This window comes from Poecilia formosa, unplaced genomic scaffold (assembly GCF_000485575.1).
Source record: "Poecilia formosa unplaced genomic scaffold, Poecilia_formosa-5.1.2 Scaffold64, whole genome shotgun sequence".
NCBI classification, from domain to species: Eukaryota; Metazoa; Chordata; class Actinopteri; order Cyprinodontiformes; family Poeciliidae; genus Poecilia; species Poecilia formosa.
The window spans coordinates 607,863-624,093 of record NW_006800003.1 but is presented as its reverse complement, the minus strand read 5'-3'; the positions used below and the strand labels follow the sequence as shown (position 1 = coordinate 624,093).

The 16,231-nt window shown below is 41.3% G+C and overlaps 1 protein-coding gene across 2 annotated transcripts in view; it reads right to left on the bottom strand.

Annotated features, from left to right (window-relative positions):
- Nucleotides 1-16,231, bottom strand: part of flt1 (fms related receptor tyrosine kinase 1) — a 34,879-nt gene extending 18,648 nt beyond the window's left edge. For both annotated transcript variants that reach the window (XM_016672694.1, XM_016672695.1), the window contains exons 1-10: nucleotides 15,934-16,231; nucleotides 13,712-13,808; nucleotides 11,959-12,164; nucleotides 9,745-9,869; nucleotides 6,225-6,390; nucleotides 5,978-6,114; nucleotides 4,941-5,112; nucleotides 4,670-4,787; nucleotides 3,116-3,285; nucleotides 2,846-2,993 (exon numbers count right to left, since the gene is read on the bottom strand). In XM_016672694.1, coding sequence (XP_016528180.1) covers nucleotides 2,846-2,993; nucleotides 3,116-3,285; nucleotides 4,670-4,787; nucleotides 4,941-5,112; nucleotides 5,978-6,114; nucleotides 6,225-6,390; nucleotides 9,745-9,869; nucleotides 11,959-12,164; nucleotides 13,712-13,808; nucleotides 15,934-15,991 — 1,397 coding nt within the window. In that variant the 5' untranslated portion in view covers nucleotides 15,992-16,231. The remainder of the gene's footprint in view (nucleotides 1-2,845; nucleotides 2,994-3,115; nucleotides 3,286-4,669; nucleotides 4,788-4,940; nucleotides 5,113-5,977; nucleotides 6,115-6,224; nucleotides 6,391-9,744; nucleotides 9,870-11,958; nucleotides 12,165-13,711; nucleotides 13,809-15,933) is intronic.

The window sequence follows — 16,231 nt, the reverse complement described above, 5'->3', positions numbered from 1 at the left end:
CTTTTATGTCAGATAGTTGAACAGAAATAGTTGACTTTTTCCAGTCAGGGTGCCTATTTAAGACAAGAAGATCATTCATAACGCACTGCTCTTTTTCGCCATTTCCGATTTCTGTGTGAATAACCGTCTAATGAAACATGTTAATAAAATTCTGTTTTTCATAAGTTCTTGTGACATTTGGGGTTCTTCAAGTCAAAAAGTCAGCTTTTTTCAGATCAAAATGGACTTCTCCAATCTAAAAACAAGCAGAGTGGTTAAAAATAATTATGATGTCGTGTGAGTTACAAAGCAAATGTAGCTAAGAGGCAAAGGACTTCCTGTTAGCAGCAAAACGCAGCATGTGAAGGTTTTCCGGTTAGCATTACTACTTAATAAAACTGAAAAAAAAAAAATAAAATCCACTTGTAGTCTTGCTTTTTATTTCACCTTAGGTTGAAATTAAACATTTTTGCTGGTTGGAAGTGCTCTAAATATTATGTTCCCAGTATAAGTTTCATACAGGAACAGCATTTGTGATACACCACCTAGCTTCATTCTTATGTCTAAATATTTATCTTTCTCTTTGTAGATAACAATCATAAATTAACGTTAGCTTAAACTTCCATGACCTTTTACAGATTTAATGAGGTCTGCTAAGGTTTTGGCCCCTTTAGCCTTCTGGTCCAACAAATCTAAATTTATTTAAAATTAAAACTCCAGGAGAGTCATTTCCTGCAAGTAAAATATCAACTGTTTAACCTTTTAATTGAACCTCATGTCAAAAACTCTTAACTGTTCCTTTAATTGCAAAGTGATGATGATTTTAAAGGTGGTAAAAAATGGGGTTAATTCTAACCAAATGGGTTTTTTTAAGTTTCACATAAAACAGATTGCATTTGACATCTTAAAAAAAACAAAACAAAGACACTCGCTTTTACATCCAAAATACACAACAAACGGTGGATTATTTCAATCTCAAACTCTGTTTCTATTGTGGGTTTTTAATATATATTTTTTACGAGTCTTTAAAGTTGAGATGAAAGGAACAAAAACTTTACATTGTATAAGTGAGACTTAGCGCAGCAGTGATGTTTTATTGCCATTTACTGTCACTGGGTTTGAAAATAAAACCTGCATGTCTCTAATCTGAGTTCCTCTGGGAGAAACGTGAAGGCATGGTGGTGTGGCGCCACGTGAGAGTGCCAGGGTTACAGGTCAAGTACACTGATGAGGTCAGTGTGTCTCAGAGGAGGGAAGAGACTGTGGGCGGCTGCTGCGAAGCTCTCAGGTAATACTTAACCTTTCTGACTGGGTCGTAAGGAACACAATGAGCCTCTGACCTCCAAGAACCATTTAATCAGTGTTCCTGCCAAGGTGGCTGCTTTAACACTCTGTGTTGACTCAGTGGCTGTCTCTCCCCGTCAGCGGGCCGGGCCATTTCTCATGAGAACTTTGCGTATGAGAGTGTGTGTCAGATATAAGAAAAAGCATCACAGGATGCAGTGTGCAATCACAATAATAAACAGGCCTCTCACTCTGCGTCCTGCGCAGGAAATTCATTAAATCATAGCGTTTGATTTGGAAACCAACAAATCGTGACTGAGAGCACGGAACTGGCCTCCATTGAAGTGTGTTTTTTCTTCCCTGTCCTTTCAAGTCTGAGATACACTGTGTACCGTGTTTTGTGAGTGTAGGCGCACACACGCATTCACACACGTATGATGTGTAGGTGCACTTTAAACAAACATATGGAAAAGAACAGACTGGACAGTAACAGAAACGTAACATATGGGAAAAGAGCAGCATGAGCAAACAAACATACAAACACAAGCATGACACCACCCAGGCATACATGTAGGAACATGCACACAAACAAACAAGCTAAAACACACACACACGCACACGCGCAGACATGCACACACTCACACACACACACACACATTTTGGCACATTCCAGCACTTAAAAGGCCCTAAAAGGCATCTGTTCTGGTTACAAAGAGGAAGCGCCGTCTGAGCACATGCTGACTTAGACAAAACATGTCTCGTTTATCAAAAACGGTCCCACTTACGCTAACTAGCTTACAGTAAAACAATTCTTAGCATTACTTTTTGCTTTTGTTGTCAAAATATATATGCGTTACACATCAACAGTGACTTATAAAAGTATTTGTACACCTTACTTTTTAACTCTTATAAACTTCAGTGCATTTTATTACCGTTTTCATGGGATAGACCAACACAAAGCCGATTATGAAGTGGAGGGAAAATCTGATAAACGTGGTGTGCATTTGTACACAGCCCCTCTTTACTCTGATACCCTAAGATTCAGGCTAACTGTACTTAGAAGTCACATGGTTAGTAAATAGAGATTTAAATCTCAATGTCGTTGCTCTATGAAGACTTCTAAGGTTTGTTAGAAAATAGCGAACAAGCGTCACGATGAAGACCAAAGAACGCAGGAGGAGGGTCAGAGAGAAAGATGTTGAGAAGTTTAAAGCAGAGCTAAGTTATAAAACAATATTCTTTGGTAACTTTGGAGCAGCTGCAGAGCTCTCCATTAGGAAACACAGCAGTGGCAGCGTCATGCTATGGCAATACTTTTCTGCAGCAGGAATAGATGGGAAGACAATCTGTTCTTCACCTTACAACAGTACAGAGAATTATACACCTCTTTGTGTTGGACTATCACAGAAAATCTTATTCATTTTCTGTGGTTCATTTCTTGTTCAGTTATAAGTCCACTGTGTCAAATCATGACAGGGTAGAGCTCAGCTTAAATGTCTACTGGTTCAAGTTGAGCTCGTTTTAACATATTTCAGATGATAATCTGGACTTTCAGCGACGTTTGTTCTGCCGGGCTACTCACAGGCCTTTGGACGGGCATGGATGCCAGAGCCACTGAATGTGCGGAGGGGGCACTCCGTGGGATGTGCAGTGGAGCAATTTCTTGCTCCCCCGCGGTACAGAGCCCGGGTCCTGCAACGACACTGCTTTCTCACCAATCTGAGGACTCACTGTGCAACAAGAAGCAAACGTCGAGAGAGAGGAAATAAAACAAACAAACAAAAAAAAAACGGTTTAATAGGTGCAAGAACAACGTTCGTTCTCATGTTTCAGTGAATTTCTCGGACCTCACCGTTGACTAGAAGCGTGAGAGTAAGATTCTGATAGAGAGCGTGCTGCTGGATCCGCACGAGGACGGTGTATTTCCCCGCGTCCTCCTCTGCAACGTCCCGGATGACCAGGGAAGTCCCGTCCATGTGGTATCTGGAGCACTGCTCCGCTGCCACCCGGCCGTCCTTCAACCTGACAGGAACAAGCTGTGAGCCGTCTCAAAGTGCTCCATGACAACCTGCGTGTCGTTACTTGTCAGAGTTTACGAAAATAAATCATTTGGAACTTAAAAACACAGTTTTTTCTTAATATTTCGCTTATTGCACTTTTAACATTATTCTGCTTTCCAACCAGCAAATGTATTTTATTAGACATTTAATTCATGTCCAATTAAATATTAAGGTTGAAATTATTAATTGGATTAATAATGATGAATTTATTACTATATTATTGTATTATTAATAATAGTCAACTAGCTTAGTAATCGATAGTTTTAGCTTCACCTGGTTCAAATTATGGAAAAACAAAACAAAACAAAAATCTGTTAAGCACATTTTCTGTTCAATCATTAATGAGTTAACCCAAAATCACAATCAATAGATCAGCCATACACTGTAGTAACATTAATGTAGCTGCAGATGCATCCTTTTGCTACAAATATAGTCAAAAAATGTTACGTTATTGAATTTTAGGAAATAAAATGCTTGTTTTCTTCTCTAAAAAAGGAATTCATTTTTTTTTTTTTTACATATTTTAATGTATTTCTAATATTGTTTAAAGTAATAAAGTAAAATAATTGTTAGTTGCAGCCCTACACAAAATAGTGCGATATTGTGAAGTGGACGGACAATCACGAATGGTTTTGAAATGTTTCTTTTTTTTTCTTTTTTCTTTTTTAATAAATAAACTGGAAAAAGTGCTGTGTACATTCATATTTAACCGCTTTGAAATTTCTGCTCATTTTTTTGTTTTCAAAACAGTAAAAACTTGGTAAGGATGGACAGAGAGCTCTTGTTAACACAAATTTGTTGAAGTCTCACCAGGTATCCTCAATCCGACTAACGAACGGACTTTGGTTAGGCCAAATATGCTTTGATCTCAACCCATTGCTCTCTGGCTGTGTGTTATCCTGATTGATGGGGAACTTCTGAGCAGCTTCACTTTGCTTGTCGATTAGCTTTCCGACAGCATCGCACTGCCACCACCATATGTGAGGCTAGGAGTGATGTTTGCATACAGCCCACTCTTTACTAACTTGGTCTTTTCTGACCAGAGCACCTTCTTCCAAGATGTTCCAACCTTTCAATTTAACAAGCTGAAAGGTTTAATTAGTAAACAAACTCTTTATTAATTTGGAAAAATCTGAAGGTAATTTATTTCTAAAGGTTTCAAACCAACGAGGATTGAATGCAACTGCGCTCCAAAAATTTTCAGACAAAATAAAATAAAAAAAAACTGCTTAATTCAAAGTAAGAAAAGTACAATTGCAGGATTTTTAAGGATTCCAGAGTTGCATGTTTAACTCGAGAAGGAAGCCTGGCTGATCCACATAACGAAAGCTAAAAATCATCCTTACCATACAACCTTGGGGGAAGGGAATGCCCGAAGTTTTGGGGAAAGTTTGTAGGATTTCTGTCCCGCTTGTACTTCCACCACCGATCCATTTCTAGGCTTCAGACGGATGAATGGGCGATCTGAAGTTGCAGAGACACGTTAAAATCCCATTCATTCATGGGTGACTCACCCAGAAAGCAGAAGTAAAGCTCATACTGCAACTCTTTTTGGAGAATTTGAACACATGAGTGTGGTCAGATCATCAAAATGTCAGGAGATAAAGAGGGACTTACTGTAGACTGTGACCACGGCTTTCTGCTGCTTGCTTTGCTCGCCGCTGGTGACCCGGCATGTGTAGACGCCGCGGTCCGACCGCCGGAGCTTCGGGATGGTCAGGATGTTGTAGAACAGCATGTGCATCGGGTGCTTCACCAGCCTTTTAAAGCTGGAGCCCGCATTGTTTCTCTGGAGGTTGGAGAGCAACAAAATTAACACGCTGCTCATCTGCATCCAAACCAAGTGCCGTGCAGTCAAGTTTAGTTTTTAAGGAGTTTTTATTTTCATCCATGAATGCTGTGCTGCATTTAAAAAACTCCACATGTGCATAAATGTTCAGTTCAACTCAGATTGGTAATCTAAGCAGAATGAAACAAGGCTCAACTGTCTAATAAAATAAATCCCTGGCTGACTTGATAAATTAATAAAAATATTTTTATTCCCTGTTCTTCATTTACTTTAGCATCACTGGAATTAAATGTTGCCAATCCCTGTTGAAACTATTAATTGCAACCTTTAAGCAAACTATATTAACTTGAATTTAGCTGATAGGAGAGAAAAGTGGTGGGATGTGCCCTCTGTGGGAGGAGCTAAGAGCGAAAAATTTAAACAACAGTTTTCATGACTTACAAAGTCTTTTTTAAATGACTACGAAAAGCAAATAACTGATTTGAGTTCATATTGTTTCGTGTTTTAAAGGTAAACTTTGGACAAAAATCTGTATTAAATGTGATACTTTTGGGGATGTTTTATGGGTTTTTATTGATTTTGTTGGCACTTTAAAGATCTTAACAAAAATTGAGATTGTTCTGAGTGCTGTGAACTCCAGGTAAGATGGTGACTACTCATAAGTATCGCACACAAACCCGTAAACATTTATATTTTTCTTGTGTTTTATTCTTTACTCTGCATGAAAACAATCAATAAACCTCACACAGTCTGTCTGTCACATTTTAGGTCCCGCAGACCGAGAAGTTAGGATCACAGTTTCTGCTGAGTCCCAACCAAAAGCTCTATTGTTTCCCGCTTGCGGCCGGCTGGAAGCAGCTCTGACCTTTCCAGGATAGTCCCAGGTGATGTTGACTCTGGTGTTCAGCTCTGCAGTGGCAGTGCAGTTCAGAGCCAGCCACTCCCCCTTCAGGGCCTGCACAAATCCGCTGGTGTTCAGGTAAACCTCTGTGATGTTACTCACTGAGAGCAATGAGTGGGGGAAAAAAACAACAACAACAACACAGAATAGTTTAGAGAACAAACCTCTGGAACATGAATTATGTTTAGAAAAGAGTGTTGCAGAGGCTGACCTGTTCTGTGCACAAAGTACACACGTGAGTTGTGCTTGACTCCGTCAACGACGGCCTCGCAGTGGAAGAGGCCGATGTAGGAGAAGTTGGGCGTCTGGATGGTGAAACCTTTCCTGCTGTTCCAGAGAATATTTCTCTGGTCTTGACTCAGCGGCCTGCTGTAATACTGCGGAGGAGGCAAACCGAGGAAGGGATCAATCACATGTGTTACTTCGCCACAGTGACACACTGTCATTGAGTAAATCTAATTTACTGATATGAGGAAAGGGAGAAGTCGAGTCACTACAGAATGAAATTCAGTGGCTTTGTGGTATTTATGCATGAAAACCGTGTCTTCAAATAGTATTCACTCCCCAGGATATTTTACCCTTTTTTCTTGGTTTTACAAAACCAATCATAAAAAATGTTGTATGGAAGAAAAAAAAATTCAGTCAAAGAGAAAACTGATTTCTGCAAAAGAATGACAAATAAAAACATTAAAAGTACAATAAGTGACTGCATAAGTCTGCATAAACTCTGTTTACTCCACGTATGCTGAGACTGCTAACACCCACTGACTGGACCTCTACTGAATTAGGTCAGTCACTTTAAAGTGGGTGAATATTTACACTATCACCTATTTTATGTGAAGTACTTTTAGTTGTCATTTTTTGTAAAAAGCAGTTTCCATTTTGACATTAAACAGATTTTTTGGTTAAAATAAAATAATAATAAAGCCAAATTTTGTTGATTAAACATTTCAACACATTTATTGTTATAATCTGCAAAACTGGTGTGTCAAATTTGGATCAGGAAAGAAAAATCACCACGAGATGTTCATTCCTGTTAGATTTAACAGGGCTAAGAGACAAATATGGTTGTAATTTTCACTACAAGAAATTCTGGCTTTTATCCAGTGTCTTTCAAAAGTATGCACTTTGACTCGACCAGAAACATTTCTTCATTTTATTCATATTTTTTGTGATAAACCAAAACAAGTTGGAATGTGGAATGAAAACAACCCATTGATTTTAAAATATTTTACAAATAAAAGACTGATATTAAAATTTAGGTTAATTTTTATGTAAAAAAAAAACACAAAAAAAAAAAACAAAACAAAAAAACTCAAGCTTAGTCAGAATGGATGGAGAGCATATGCGTTTTGGCTTGAACTTTGACTAGGCCATTCTAATACATGGACATGTTTTGTCCTTATCTTTCCATCGCTGTATGTTAGTCCTTCTGCTTTCATTCAGTCTAAATTGTCTTCCTCTTAGCTCCATTCCACTTCCCACATTGTCCCACAGCATAATGTTGCCACTGGTGTGCTTCATGATGGGAAGGGTGGGATTCGCATCAAGGCCAAAAAAGTCATTTCTTCCACATGTTCACTGCATCCCTCACAACTTTCTTGGGAAGAAAAAAAATAACTCCTTTTGAATTGATTCGGGTTTTACCTTTATTTTAATTTCCCTTTAGTTTGCAGCTGATCTGTGACGGTCGCCTCATTTGAAAAACTCAAGTCTTTGGTTTCATAATTGGCCCCTTTGGTCCCCCCCATCTGGGAGAACAAATCTGGCATCAGGCTCAATGTTGGTTTTGTAAGTCTTCACCATGGACACTTGTGTAACTGGATAACCTTGTTGTTTTCTTTGAGGCAGCTACAAGGAAATGTTTTTTTTTCTGTGACATAGTGGAAGCTTCCCACCCTCTCTCAAGGGACTGGACCCCCCGTCACCAGAACCATCACACACACACACGCACACACACACACACACGCACACACACACACACCCACACACACACTTTCCCCATTCTTGGATCACCGGTGTGAACTAGCTGATATCCCCCCTCCAACAGAGAGAGGCGACCCTTTAAGACGCCGCTGACCTCTGTGCCCTCTCCTCTCTGTCCTGTGAAGTTGATGCTTCCCTCTACATCCTCCCTCTGAACCCAGTGACTCCCCTTCTAGGCACCCGGGTACCCTCTGTGCCCCTCTCACATCCGTCTTTCTCACCCGTACTGTACATCACAGAAGGGAGGATGGAGATTGGAGCGGTGGGATGGCGAGGAGGAGCAAAAGGCGTCAGGATACGTGAAACGTGACTCCAGTCCATCTCCTTGCATCCTGTTACTACAGGATATAGACATTTGGACTGGAACCCCGGTTCAACCCCAATGTCCCAGGCCCGGCTTTCACGGCTTAAGTGAGAGAGCAGAGCCTCCTGGGCATTGTTCACGCTGAGAAGGGTCACAGCAGAGGCGCAGGCAGAGTGCAAAGTCCTTTCAGGAAAAAAACACTCCAGAAGCTGCGACAGGGAAAGACATTCCTGGTTCAGACCGGCGAAGCGTGGGGGAGGCAGGGAAAGTTATTTTTAGACGAATTACTTTGTGGTTCCAAATACTTTGTCAGGAGATGGAAGCAGGACCAAAACGTGTGTGTGTGTGTATTTGTGAATGTGACATGCAGGGACCGATGTTGCATTTCCTGCAAACCAAATCCTAGACGTTTCTCTGGTCCTTCAATGACAGACAAAATAAAAAGACGTTGTTGTTGTATCAAGCTTCCAGACACTCAGGTCTTCTGGTTCTGGTCTGCTCTGCATCTCCAGAGGCCTGTGGAGTTTTTCCACAACTCTAAAAAGTTACATTTTAGGTCTGATCAGAACAGCTTGTTTTGAAAAGTGCTCTGATCAGATTCGGTTTCTTGCATCTCTTCCATTAAAGTCGCAGTTGTGTGATGCATGACTAATAGTTGTCTCCACCTCAGCACAACCATAAAGCCAATGGGAACTCTTGCCATTTTTCAGATAGAAGATTAAACCATTGGCATGCTAATGTTCAAAGCTGCCTTCACCTTCTGCTGAACATTATTGCTCCTCACTACATTTAGTGCCGTGCTTGAAGAGAATAGCCTGCATTCTTGGGTCAACAGTAGCCAACTCAGCTTCCTCTGCCAGTCCTGCCATCTGTTTAAGGCATCAGATGGAGAAAGTCATCAGCTCTCATCCCTACTACTACCCCGAAGCCAACATCCTGTTTCCAGAGGTTAAAAAAAAAAAACCCTGCTAACTGCGCTTGTCGTTTGATCGGAAGTCATCGGTGAAAAAACGGGCAAGGGGCACAAAACACGACCCACTCATGCAGACAACAAGCACTCTGAGCACTTCTCTCTACAACCCCCAACCCCTCTCCGCTCTTCACTCAGCAGTCAAGTGCCAACACTCACAAACATATCCGCACACACTTTCACACATATCCGCAAATGCACGAGAACAAATGGACACGCAAGCCTGATAGTAACTGGCTGCCAAGACCAGAACAATGTGGTGAATGATCTGGACGAGGAGAAACAACTGGATAGTGCGTTGTGTGTTTGCGTGTGTGTGTGTAAATGTAAACCCTGATGGAAAAACTGAGATGTTCACACACAGTGTGATGGGCGTGATAGAGCAGAGGAGGACAAAGTGTGACGTGAGATGAAAGGGACTTGGAAAGAGAGTCCAACTTGGCAAAATGTCCACATACTGAGGTGACTGACCTTGACCAGAGTGGCGGTGATGTTGGGGTTGGTGACTCTGCAAGGGATGAGCAGCGGCTCCCTCACCTTCATGTACAACACGGCCGGGCTCATGTCGGTGTGCTCCACAAACGGCTGCCGGCTGTCTGAAACCCAAACACTGCGGTCAGGAACACACATGAGAAACTCACAAAAAGAGCACAAAAACATTTGTCTTCCACAGCGTCAAAAACAAGCTAAATTCAAAGCAGCAGGCCGCTAAAATGGCATGGCACTTGATTCTAAGCAGCAGTAAAAGCTTCTAACAAACCTTAACAGGAAAGTTTCCTTTTTACTGAGATTCAGTAACGCACAGGGTGAATCATTTAGGCTGAATTCAAATGGATGGCAGAAGAGTAAAGAGGGATGAGTATATATGCATGCCATATTTTTGAAGAAATGTCAAATTTTTTAAGGTACGGTGCCACACTCCCTATTTATCTCAGTATTCACAAATTCACCTGTTCAAATATTTTTTTCTGTGCAACACAGCTCCAAATTATTTGTGGAAAATGTGCCTATTTGTTTCATAGAACAAGAAGATGCTACTTAGGAAGCTGTAAAAACAGTCACAACACTTATCCTGGTAATTTTGCAATTGCATCAAAGGTGCAGGTAGTGCGCATATTTTCCTGTGTGAAACAGATTCAGTAACTCACAGGGTGAATTGTTTAGGCTGAATTCAAATGGATGGCAAAGGAGTAAAACGAAAGCTGAAAACCTGACATTTTTGCTTTTTACACCACTTTCCTTTTCCATTTGACAATATTTTTAATTGCAAACATTTTACATGTTCCATTTGTTTCATACAGGAAAATAATCACAAACTATGAAGGTAATTTTGTGATTGGAGTTGTGCTTTTTTATTTCTTTTGTCAAGGATGCTCTTGAACTAGATGTTAATTTTAGGCATCCCAAGAGACCCATCTATTGCAGAAATAAGGTTGTAACCTCAACAGAGAACCTCTGAAGTATGCCTCGAACTCCCTGACTACCTGGAAATGTGAACGGTTTTCTAATTTCTCATAAAATTGTCATGCCGGGCAAAAAATAGCTGAGACACACAAACAATCACACATGGGCTTCCAAGTATTTTAACAATAACTGAAAACAAACAAGCAGACACTCGGTCCCCCACGCCCATTCAATCGAAACCCCATTCTGAAAAACGACTGCATGCTGTCAACAATAAACACACAGATTGTTTAGAAGCAATCAAACAGCCTGTCTGTGTTTGCTCCGCTTCTCTCAGCTCGCCTGCAGTCGCAGTTCTTTGCCATTCAAAGGTGTGGGTGTTACTTGCTGCATTGTTTGTGACCGTAGGGTGTTACTCAAGGAAAGCAAATCTCTGAACCTTCGAACAAAAGTACCCCAAGGACTAGTAAGACTGAACGCTTCCTTCTCCCGCTTTGATTCCTAATAGAAGGCTCAAGGAGGGAGGCAACGTCTGAACGGAGCGGCAGGCCAAGTCTGAATCTTAATGGACATGGTGACCCGAGCGATTGACGACCCCCAAGAGTCCTTTTGGCCAAACAGTAGCATTCCCTGTGACCCTGGCATCGAGCCCAGCCCGAGCTGAGCAGCGTCACCTTCCAGGACAGGGAGGAGCGGGCCGGGGCAGACATCGTGCCTCCTCTGCCCCTGCATACCACTGAATCACTGGCATCCATCTCATCCCGCTCAGTTCCACACACGCACACACACACAGCCACCTTGGAGAGACACAGCAACATCTCCTCCCAGTACAACCCTCCCCCTCTGAGCCCTTTTCCCTCCTCCCCAAAGCACAGGATGCTCCAAGCAAGGCTGAGCAGAGCAGATAAGGCTGATGCCCTGGGAAACTCTGCCCAGGGCCCAAGCCTTTCAGCAGCTGGGCTATTCCTGGCCATGAGGTAGCACGTAAACGAAAGTAAAAAAGATTTTATATATAGCTGTAAGGGAGCCGGGCCTGTGAGGAGAGAGGAGCGGCCGGGGAGGAGGAACGGGGGTGAAACTGCGCCAGAGCCATCTCGGAGGATGTATTGTTGAGACAAACAGTGTTTAGATATAATTGATTCTCTGGCATTGGTCTGTATTTAGCACACACTGCATCCTGTTTAACCTGAGGGAATACACAATGGGCCAGAGGAGGCGAGGGGTTTCCTCGAGATGGTGAAAAGCTGCTAAATATGAAATCATGGACACCTCCTGTCTTACCTGTGACATATACATAGAGGGACTGCTGTTTCTGGGTCTGGTGCCTGTAGCGGCAGCGGTACAGTCCGGTGTGCCAGGCCTGGCTGCGGCTGACCCGCAGGTGGCTGCAGTAGTGCTGGCGCGTCTTCCCACAACGAGAGTTGACCACTTTCAATTGATCTTGGTCCAAGCCTCCGGGGAACGCCCAGGACAGCTCCCGGTCACCCCTGGACAGACGTTACACCGAGGTCAGTTTGTGCTGAGAAAACACTTTCATCTTGTCCCTGAAAACGTTCTAAGGATGGTTTACCATTCAGAACCGGCAAGGAGGAACATTTGCATTCAGTGGGCTTGAAATTAATATGTGAGGCTTGGAGGTATAGCTTGGGATTTTTGAAGAGAGGTTCAGTTGGATTGTAGGCAACTGTCTGCGTGTCTTCATTTGGAAGAAAAACAAAATAGCTGCAATCTGACACTGAAGGTCCATGGCTACTCTGAGAGGCCAAACTGAACTTTTACCATCTTAAAACAAGTCAGGTCTCAAAAACGGAGTGGTTCATGCAATCTACTAAACCACTTTCACACAGGTTTTAGCTGTGGGACCACCGATAATCTACTGGGAAAATGTTCCGGCAGCAGAAAGTGTTGCTGGTTTTTGACAAAGTAAAAAAAGACTTTACTCTTTTCAGTGCCTCACTTTTATATTAGCTGCTTTGACTATAAATGCTGTCCAAGTTCCGTTTGTCAGGTTTCATAGGAAGCTCATTACTGATGCACCACAACTGCCCCCCATTTCCTATGCAGTGTGGATTGTTCCCTCTGTCTGGGAAGCCTTTGCTCCACTTTATGTCTTAAAACGCCAAAGAAACAATTTCACAAACACGTTTTGCAGCACTGTGTACTACTACACTTACAAGAAACAAATAATCAGTTAAGCTAACAAATTAGCTATAGTTGTAACATTATACATATGGAACAGAGACCTGACGTTGTCTTTTAGGAGGTACTGCTTGTTCTTCTAATGAGAACTTCTAACCTCGTTTTATTTGCATTTTTAACTTCAATGCAAATAACTATCCTATGCAAACATGAGGGCAGCTTAAAGTACATACAGCTTAAAACTTGCTAAAAGTCTCTTAAATGCAAACTATCATCTTCAGCATCCAGAACCAACTAATCTGAATTTGCACTAAAATGATGGTACCAAGATAGTGTTGCCATGTCTAAATTTGGTTGTTTTTCAGATGGTAAACGGAGGAAGTAGCCAGGTACCACTAATGATCTTTCATTACATAGCAATCATCAGCTTCAGTTTAAATAAACGTCCAATTCAAAGCACCGCTTCCTTTGAGGGTTGGAGTTGTGTCAAGATGGTCGACGCCTCAAATTTGTTGGTGGCTTCATTTGGTTTACTTCTTAAACTAAATGAAGATGCAAAGAGAGCATTGCCAAGAGAGACATCAAGACCTTGCTTCAAAACTCTTGGAGCATTTCTTTAAGATCAAATTTCCGGTTTCTTATGTCTTCAAATGTGGAAAAGTGAGAACAATAAATTGCAGTAAGGAAAAGTTCTAAAAATTTACTCAATAAAGAAAAATTCAAAAAAGTTGGTTTCAAAGGTTCTCCTGAATCTAAAGTCTTAAAAGAGAGATCATGTTTATTTATCCAGGTCAGAGTTTTGTTGGTGACCTTGAGATCATTTTTTTCCACATCAGTTATCAGGTTCTTCTTTTTTTTTTCTTCTTTTTTTTGGCTTCTGATACCTGAAACTCACCTGCATTTGACCTCCAAAGTTTTGTTGGCCTCCAGAACCAGCTGTGTGCTGCTGACATCCAGGACTGGGACGCCGAACCTCACCTTTGGCTCATTACCTGCAGACGTTGGAGAGAGAAACGAGAGAAGCATTGATTGTCTGCTCTCCAATCAACCAGGTCATGTGGAAATGCGTAAGCAGTGTCCCACTTGTTTATCGACTACAAGATTTTCTCCGCTTGATCTCATTCATTAGAGTTGAAGACACTCATCTGTCCGCCCTTCCTTCCTCAGAACATGGGAAACATCCATCCTTCACTCGGAAATAGATGACTCCCGTCACTGGCCCAAATCCCAAACGTCTTGTAACTCTGTTAGTGGTCAAATGGCTGCTAAGGCAGTTAGTTGAGTTATTACTTGCCAATTGTTCCCAGTGGATGCTCCATTTTAGTGTTACTCAAAATGCAAGCACTTCCTGTACTATTTCCTTGGGTTTCTGAGTGTGATGAGTGTGAGGGGGCAGCAAACAATGACACAGAGGACGATGAAAGGGAAGTTAGTGATCTCCTACCCTTTTTTCGTTTTCTTTTTCTTTTTGTTTTGGGCGGAGGGCTTGTTGGCGGTTATGTTCATACGTCAGATTTTCTATTAAATCTTAAATATCTTTGCATACAATTAACATGCGGCTGCTGCATCCAGACCAAAGAAGATAAGAAAACCCACTAGTGATTAGTTCAGCATTCATTTTTCCAATGAGGGGGCGTTAGACTGTCATGAGTCAAGGTAATGAGTCTGCTCAGTGCTCAGACCACTGAAATTGGCCAATCACAGAGATCTTTTCGGAGGATACGCTTTACTAGTTACCTATGCCTCTGCGGGGACAGGTAACTATTGAAAATATTGATGCAAGCAAGAATGGCATCATCTTTTATTAGGAGCTTTAATAGATTTATGAAATGTTACACTTGATGTATAACAAGCCTACAAGAAAAGGGAAATGATTGGACAAGAATAAACAAGGCGTTAGGTTTCCTAGCACTTCCAGCTGGAAAGTCCCCACTTGAGGAATCTGAAACATGCAGTTGCTTCCTTTTTTAATTGAGGTCAGAACGTTAATAATCGACCAATAAGGCCCCAGCTTCTTTTCCCATCTGTCTACATGTAAAATTAAGGCTTCAAAGAAAACTGGTCTTTATATTGCATTTGCGTCATTTTTGAATGTATTGCATTTTGTGTTAAATGTGCATGTCATTATGAAACTTTTTGGAAACGTAATATTATGCGTCATATTGGAAAATCTTGATAAATTAGCATAATCACGTACTTTTAAAATATGTATATATATTAACAGAAGAGCTGAATTTATTTAAAAGCCTTTAAAAATATGAAGACAACAAAACATAAAATTAATAATATTGAACAAATCATTGATAAATGATTACTCTACACATTTCTTATATTTAAATCAGTTTATTTGGTCTCTACTGGATTGTGTTGATTGATTAGATTCTGTATTCAGACATTATTTGGACTTGTTGTCTTGTAAAGTGTCCGGAGTTGGCATTTGTTGTGAAATGGCATTATCTGTGCATCCACATCAACTTCAAGAAACTTTCTTGACGCCCAAATATGTAAAATGTGCGTCCTACCATATAAATATATATATAAAAAACTAATTTATTTAGAGTTTTCTATAATCATTTATGTATCTATTAGGCTATATTAACTTTTTCATTCTCCAAATGCTTCGAACATTTTTCCAGAGATTTGGCAAATCGCATGAAATTAACCCCAAGTTCCTCTTCTGTAATTATTTACCTCCGGGTGATCGTGACCCCTCTTTCCTTTATATCAAAACCAATAGACTCAGGAAATAACGCGCTTTTGTTTCCATTCAGTTGGGGCCAAGCGCACAAGCAGCCGGAGCGCAGGGGTCCACGTTATCCAAACACTCCTTCACACTGGAGAGCGGTCATGTCCCTCAAAACGCTGCGCGCACAGCAGAGATCTACTCAGACTGAACAACCAGTGTTTCAAACGACTGGTAAATCTGGAAGAAGATTATTCCATTAGTGCGCATGTTGCTTTCTGCCTTGTTTTCATTGTTTGAAAACAAGGCAAACTTGTGCGTAAAGCTTCGTTAGACACGTTCTGACTTCATGTAGATGTATCGTGTTTATGTAATAATAACCAGTGGTTCTCCCCTGCTTACTTCTTAAAACATAAAGTGAAGAATTCTCTCACCTTTTCCAAAAGCGCCGTACAATCCACAAAACAGGCAGACAAGAATAAAATGCATCATTTCTGTTGAATCCGACGCAGCAATCTCTCAAATACAAAACACAAAAAAAGTTTTATCCTTGCTGCTGCTGGTGTTACCCTCCCTCCACGGTGGCGCGGCGCTGCGGGCTGTTGCGCTCATGCAGGACTGTTGGGTCAGTGAATGGAGACGGTGAGTTTCCTGAGGCTGGCTGTGGGAAATCACGCAACAGGACGCCAAGCTTTAACTCCAGTGCAACTTTTTCCCATCGTTCTGGATTGC